The sequence below is a fragment of the Belonocnema kinseyi genome, chromosome 2 (genome assembly GCF_010883055.1).
Source record: "Belonocnema kinseyi isolate 2016_QV_RU_SX_M_011 chromosome 2, B_treatae_v1, whole genome shotgun sequence".
NCBI lineage: Eukaryota > Metazoa > Arthropoda > Insecta > Hymenoptera > Cynipidae > Belonocnema > Belonocnema kinseyi.
The window spans coordinates 87,650,608-87,658,590 of NC_046658.1; the positions used below are offsets into that span (position 1 = coordinate 87,650,608).

Below are 7,983 nucleotides of genomic sequence, written 5' to 3' on the forward strand. Positions count from 1 at the left end.
TGAAATATCAATGTCATACCTTCTTTAGGTCTGTTATGGGAAATTTGAAAAATAAATTCAATGTAATGTAAAATGCATTTTGAAACCTATAAAGTAAATGAAAGAAATTGCTAGTTTTATCATGCAAGGTAACCACCATTTGAATAATCTTATGCTCTATAATTCCTGAGTTTCCAACATATTATCCTCCTCGTTTGACGCAGTATAAATTGTTTCACTTGACTCATTTCAACTTCAGTCTTTGCGGGTTCTCTGTACGCATCGCGTCCATACCTTAATAATCGCGCTTTTAAAAAAGGTTTTACATTTTAAGAGGTCAATATTTTCATTGAAGATTTTCGTGAATAGGACGCTTGTAAAATAATCCGTCCGAAATGGGGCGAATTTCTTTGACAATATTATGCGTCTTTGCTGGTTTATTGAAATTCAATCCCACTTTTGCTGAAGAATCTGAAATTTTAGAGTTAACTTCACCCCTTGGTAAAGTTAAGGGATCTTTTTTGGAAACCAGATTGGGTAAAAAAATCTATTGCTTCAGAGGGATTAGATACGCAGAAGCTCCTGTTGGTCAAAAACGCTTTCAGGTGAGATTTAGTGAAATTGTAATGAATATTTTTACTGGTTTACTTCTTTGCAGTGTTGCTAAGGTTTTTTAAAATAAAAATGTAATTAAAAAAATTAATACAAGCCATTAGAGCTATACATTTAAGAAAATTATCCTTTAAATATAAAAAAATTTTTTCAACCGTCATGGAATAGGCCGTAAAATTTATCTAGTAATACCCACCCTGCTCCACTTGATTGTTACGTTAAATTTTGAAATTTTATGCAAATAATTCATTTATAAATTTATAGAGTATTTTTATTCCAAGTATAAGCTTTTTTTTAAGGACAACTTTAAGGTAATTATTAAAAAAAGAAAAGAATAATCAATGAATAAAAACAACTTTTCAAGTAAGTTGAAAAAAAATTGACATGAAACAATCGTTGTTTCAATGAATAATTATTAATGAAAAACAAATAATGAATAAGAATCAAGTTAAAAATCTTTTTTAAATATCATTCATTATAGATTAGCACTTTCTCAATTAAATTCTGAAGCATGTACAGCATTTTTATAATCATTAAAGCTAATAAGTCAGATGCTTATATTTCTGTTTTTTCAAATGTAAAAATAATAAAATAATGTTTCTACATATTAAAAAAAGAAACATTATCATATATAATATATATTAACATATATATTAAATTTCTAGATCTGGAAAACATAGTTTCTGAATCGATTTGAATATTGGTTGATTTTACATGAAAATTACGGTTTTCCTGGTTTTAGTTTGACATAATTCAATTTTCAGTAATGCGTATTAAAATAAATTTGATTTTTAAAGTTAGTCATCCATTTTGATAACTTCCATACTATTGTTTCATTTCACTTTCTTCGTATAGATTACAAATCTTGACTTTTAAAGTTTTTAATTTGTAAATGTATAATATTGTACTTTTGACCTTCAAACTTGTTAATTTCTAACAATGAATTTTACGTTATAAGCAATAAGCTCTTTAGATATAAAATCGATTAGTTTTTAAACATAAAATCGTAGATTTTGCAATATAGCGATTTATTCTATCTTCCAAAACGATTTTCTTTTTAATACATATTTAAATTCCTTAAAATAGAAACTTAAGTAGACTTCGTGCTAATTTGAAAATTATTTTATTTATTTAAGCTATTATACTTTTTCTTGTTTTTACATAAATAACTTTGAAATTTAGAAGTTTTTGAAATTAGATGAGAATGCAACAAATCGTAATATTAATCCAAAAATCCCTTCTTTCATAATTCATCGTTAGATTACAGAAACTAATCTTACTTAAACAAATAAATAATTCTTCTAATTGAAAATGTGAGACTTGATAAAAAGTTTTCTTTTTACACTGGGAATTGTGGGTATTGTCATGGCCATATTTGTTATCCGCGCATTAAAAAAACATTTTTGTCGAAGTCGAGAGTTTGATAATTTTAATTATTGGTGCGTCGTAGCTGTGTGCCTCTTTCGACCAAATGTTATTTAAAAAAATGACACGTAGCGAAATTGATTTTATGCTATATATTTAAAAATCCTTTTAATTAAGGTTGATGTTCACACAGATTTCGAATATAAACATTTTATTTCCATGTTGCAATTTGGTCACATTTTTTGTAGAATTTAGTCAATATTACAACGTATATTTGCGATTTTCCTTGCAAAAGTTACAATTGAAAATATTGTAACTGTATAAATTCTACGAAAAATGTATGTTCAGAGTTCAAATAATGCACATTAAAATGGTTAAAGTAGACATTAACTAAAAAATTATAATTTAAATTGATTAATCATATACAATTTTCCTTTAATTTAAATTAGCTAATCTCTTGTTATATTATAATATAAGCAAAAGTTTCAAAAAGAAAGAACTACGTATAAATTAAATAAGAAGAAGAGAACATTGTATTTATATTTTGTAATTTGGTCACAAAAAAAGTAAATGGCTAAATTTACAGAATTTTCTTGATAATGAATAATATCTACATTATATTGTATGACAAGAAATTTCACTGTTGAATCAAAATACGCAATAGTAAACAATAATAAGACATGAAATATTGAAGATCTAGTAAATAATGATAATTAAAACAAACATGAGTAATTATGCAATAATAATTATTACACTCATAATTATTATTAACATAAATGATGCATTTGTCATTTAATTATTTAGTTAATATGAAGATCTTTTATTTAAATGATTATTTAATTAATTACGTTTTTATATATTATCAGTCATTAATAATATTATTAATATAATTACAATGAGGCAAATTAAAAAACAAATATTTGCCTTCGAAACCTGTAAAAATGTGAACTTCAATGAAAAGACTTTTTAAATATGTGATATAAAATAATTATTCTCATTATTTTCTAAAAATACATTTCATCAATTAGACGAACATGAAAATGAAAATAAACTGTTAAATAGCCATTTAATGCTATTTAATACTGCATTGCTGGTTTCCTTTAATTGCTACAATTTTTCCGTAAAACTTGTTTACTTGTCTGTCGTCGTTTGGCTAAAAGTTAGAATTATTTGCTTATTTATTTTCGATGCATAACATCAAAAATAAAAACGAGTCCTATCTAAGAATGGTTAACACCCAAATTGTAAATATTTTGAAGAACTTCAATGCTTCTATTAAAATTTTTTTCACCTATCTGTCGTCTTTTGGCGTAAAAGCGGAACATTAAATTTTTGGATAGTATTTTCGATGTATAAAACCAAAACCGTTGGTCAAGGAATGCTGGTTAACGAACTCGTTTTTTAGACCTAACAAATTGTGCCAAGACTCGATTTGATTCATTTAATTTTTAGAGAGTTATCGTGTTTACGGACGGACGGACAGACAGACGCCATCGTCAAAATTTGGCTTTTGGCTTTGCGGGTCTTAAAACGTAGAAATTGAAAAACTGTGATGTCAAATTTAGGACAATTCTGATATATTTTCAATCATAAATGATGAGAATGTAAAAAAATAATAATACATTTTGCAATTCTTTTTTGGATGCACAGGTTCTGCCCATTTATTCTTTCCGTAAATTGTGTCGTTTATCCGAAAATGAAATTTTTTATTACGAAATGATATTTCTGTCGATTAAAACAAGAATTACGCATCCTATAAAAAAATAAATTATAACTAATTTGTATTACGTTTTTGAGTGAACAACTTTTGTCTATAAATTCTTTTTCTTCGCTTTTGTCATTTTTCCACAAAGTTTTTATTTTTAATGTTATTTTTTACGATCAAAACCAAAACTACGCGAGCTATAAAAAAGTGATTCATACACAATTTGTAGATGTGTTTTAGATGCACAATTTTTGTTTACTAATCCTTGTCGTGGCTTGTGTCGTTTTTTCAAAACGTTTTTTTTTTATTTTCAATATTGTTTTCAACTATTAAATCAAAAACTACGCGTTTCATAAAAAAATGATAACCATCAAATTTGTAGCTCTTTTCGTTTAAACAATTTTTATCCTTTTAGTTTTTGCGTAGCTTGCGTCGTTTTTCAAAAACAAATTTATTTTATTAATGTTTTTTACGGATAAAACAACAGCTACACGTCTTATTAGGAAGTTATTATTACCAAATTTGTAGTTTTTTGGGAGCGCAATTTATGTGTGTCCTGTAAAATTAGGTTCAATGTTTCCATATTCTTGAACAATAAACTCCATAAAAATTCTATGTATTTAAAATTATGGTTTGACGCTGCAGTTCTAGATATTATATCTATAGTGGTACACCTTGATTAGTAGTTTGATTTTTTCTCATCATTCTGTAGAAAAATATACATAAAAAAGTCTTTTTATAGTTTATTTTTATAGTTTTATAGTTTACAATAATAAAATTTAGAAAAACTTTTTAGAATGAGTCTATATTGAATATTTTCAATTGAAGATTCTTCCATTTTGAATGTGGATAATCTGGAAAAATGTAATTTCTTTTTTGTTTTGTTTGAATAATTCAATTTTGAATATTTAAAATTGAAAACTCTTCAATTTTAATTAGGTACAAATAAAAAATGTTAATATTAGATATTCTGAAGATTAAAAGTCAAGCGTTCTCAATTATAAATCTTTATAATTAAATCAATGTCAAATCTCAATCATCAGAATTAAATCGTTTCGAACTGTAAAACTTCACACTTGCATAATTTGCAAATGTCAATTTTCTAAATCATAAAAACTATTCAATTTTAAAAATTTGAATTCTTGAATTTTGACGATTCAGAATTAAAAATGATTCAATTTTCAATATTTATATTGTAAATATATTTAAATATTAGCGTTTTATTTAGAATGGTTTAATTTTGAAGATTTATAATTGAAATTTTTTAAATATAAATGATTTGCAATTTGGAAGTCTAATTTTTATGATTTCTTGAGTCAATTAAAATTCACAGCTATTCTGTGACAGTATTTGCAATCTTTTACAATTTTTTGCAGTCTCTAGAATTTTGTCGAAATCCTTTTCAATCTCTTCATATCACAGATCATTATTTGTAATATCTTAAACTGTTAAACTGTAAATATAAATCTCTTAAAATATTTTTAAATTTGGAACATTGAAATTCTTTAAATCTTTTCAAAATCCAATGAAAAATTTGATGTAATCTTTTAAAATTTTGTATAAGGTACTTGCGTCAAATTGCGGCATTATACGACACACTCCTCTGCTGTAATTCAAATTTAAATTAAATTAGTAGTAGTTGCCAACTTTACGAATCATTTTGTTACAGTTCTTTTTCAGATGGACAAGACAAAATGATGCAAATTTAAATGATTTAAAAAAATATTATTTTCCTTCTCAAATAGGAAGTTTTTAATTGGAATATACTGATTTGGAAAAATGTTGTGGCTGACTTGAGTCGAATGGAGCACAAATCTGGTTTTGTCCAGTCCCGCTAATCTAGACGGTCTGATTGGGTCCCATGTTGGTGCTATTTAGGATTTCACACTCAGAAAAAAACTAGGAATTCAATTTTTTTTCAGGTTATTTTCTTACAAACTCATTTTGAACTTAGTTATGTTTACTCTGCTGATCAATTTGAAAACAGAAAAACAATTGCATTGATTTCAATATTGGTTTTGCTCAATATGAAACAATTTTGGTTCAATTTTGTTTCAGTACATTTTGAAGCCTTTCGCTAATCAAAATAAAACTTTTTTTTCTGTGTCATAGATAAATATGTTAATGGGGTAAAAACATTGTTTCGTTGAGACTGTTTAATCAGGATGGTCTAATCGGGTGCAATTCTGGTGCTATTAAGCCTTCCATATCATACATAAATGTATAATGAGGTATAAGTGTGTTAATGTTAAATCAGTATAATCATTTAATTACTCATAATTTACTTCTCAGATAAGATCCGAGTTTACATATGCTATACTGAAATCAGTGTCGGTTGCAAAATTATTATTTGATATTAATTCTATAAACAGCCGTGAAAAATTGCCTTAGGAGACCGAGAATCTTCATTATTTAAAAAAAAAAATAATTTTCGATGTTAGTGTTTTCAACCAGTGAGAAGTATGCCACGGTTAGCCTCGAATGAGCTCAACCCAAAGGTCCTGCGGTACTCTTGATATTTTTTTCTTCGTTTATAGTATGCATTATGAGTATATTGAGACTAGACAAATAAAAGTCGCTAGTCATTTTTCAGAAAAAAATGATTTTTCATCTTCTTCCTATTTATAGCTTTATCTCAGCCGGAAATTCACCTGGGAACATGCCCCTTTACATGAATCAATTCTGACAACCTCAACCCTTTTCATTGTTCAATCTGTAATGATTGAAATGTTGAGTTCAGAATGTATTTGATCGCTTTTATTATTGAAAATTGAAACCTTGTGAGTAAAATAGTATGGTGTAATATTGTTCCGTAAGAAAAAAAGAAAGTGATTAGAATTTGTGCAAGGTAGGCCTTGACTGACAACAGAGAGTACTAAGCGAGAAAATAAGAAGGCTAAAATGTGATAGTCACATGACTTGCACGAGATGCGTAACAGTTTGTAAAGGCTGATAACTACTTTGGTCTAACAACTTCTTCCGTTGCATGTGGTGCGAGAACCTAACAATTGAATCGTTCTTACAATTAGAGAACCTTCTAGTGAATCACACCAGAGTCAATGTACAGTAAATGCTGTTGTAAGATATTGCTCACTACATCAATCAATTTGGCCTTGAGGTAAAATCGAGATTTACATATGCAACAAACAAACGCGAAGCAGTTTTGTTATTTGCTATAGTTAAATGAGGTTTCAATGTATGTAAGACATGCCTATTATCTTCGCAATGCACTGAATGGCACTTAGCAAAACGATGGAACAGGATCAAAGTGTTTAGTTGCTTAGAGATTAGTCCTGAAGTCTTTACAAAAGTTACGTAGATATAATGAAAATGCTCCTCAAATTGTTTTTATATAATCTACTTAACGTCTTTGCAAGTTTATAGCTTTATTCATAATAAGGAATAATCTGCTCAGTTCATGATGTAAAACTGAGAAAAAAATAAGGTTACAGAAACAAAATAATTTTCTTGAGCAGTTGTTCGTTTTAAAAGTTTGGCTGTGATTGCTTAAAAATTCGTTAGTGAAACAAAACAATTTATTTTGCTCAAACAAAAATGTTTTTTAAGTATACCGTTTGTTGCTTATATCAAAGACTTTCGCTACTCGCACTAAACCAAAACCTCAGTTTTCAGCATGGTTGATGTCGGCTGATTTGCCAGACAAAATATTGTCGTTTCGATCTCTAAGATTTTTCTAAGTAGTTTCGAATAAAATAAAGTTTTATGGTGTGTGACTAGACTCAAGTATCCTTTAATTTAAGGGAATGCCCAGACTATTTTGTGAATCAAGATTGTTTGCTGTTTAGAGTTAGATTCCCATAGAAAATGATAGTGATAGATTTTCCTCAATATGAATTCAGAATTAATGATTGTGAATTTAGGTTATTTATTTTGTTTTATAAATCAAATATTCCTGGTCTAAACATAAAATTAGAAAAAGAGTAAATGCTTTGATTCATTAAACTGCGTGTGCTTTGAGGAGAAATCCTTCGGTTAATCACAATTTCGTCTACAATCATGGATTATCCAGATTAAATTTAATTGTGATTAAGTAAACTAATTCTTTGCAAACTGAACTCAATTAAATAAGATATTTAATTATACATACAAAATGCCAAATACTAAATATCAAACCTTTTATTTGGATCAACCAAACGCCCGACAAGATAATTCGGTTGGTTCAACCAAACGGGTTTGTTGCTTCTTAGTGAATGAAGGCATATTATTATTACACCATTAAGCCATTTCCCTTTCGGGGTAGGCGTGACTCACTCGGCAGGGGAAAGGAGTAGGGTGTGGATGGGATAGAGATTTTTCAGATT

The 7,983-nt window shown here is 27.6% G+C and overlaps 1 protein-coding gene across 1 annotated transcript in view; it reads left to right on the forward strand.

Annotated features, from left to right (window-relative positions):
• The first annotated feature begins 242 nt into the window (after positions 1-242).
• Positions 243-7,983, forward strand: part of LOC117166882 (esterase E4-like) — a 31,340-nt gene continuing 23,599 nt past the window's right edge. The window contains exon 1 of the mRNA XM_033351300.1: positions 243-584. Coding sequence (XP_033207191.1) covers positions 375-584 — 210 coding nt within the window. The 5' untranslated portion in view covers positions 243-374. The remainder of the gene's footprint in view (positions 585-7,983) is intronic.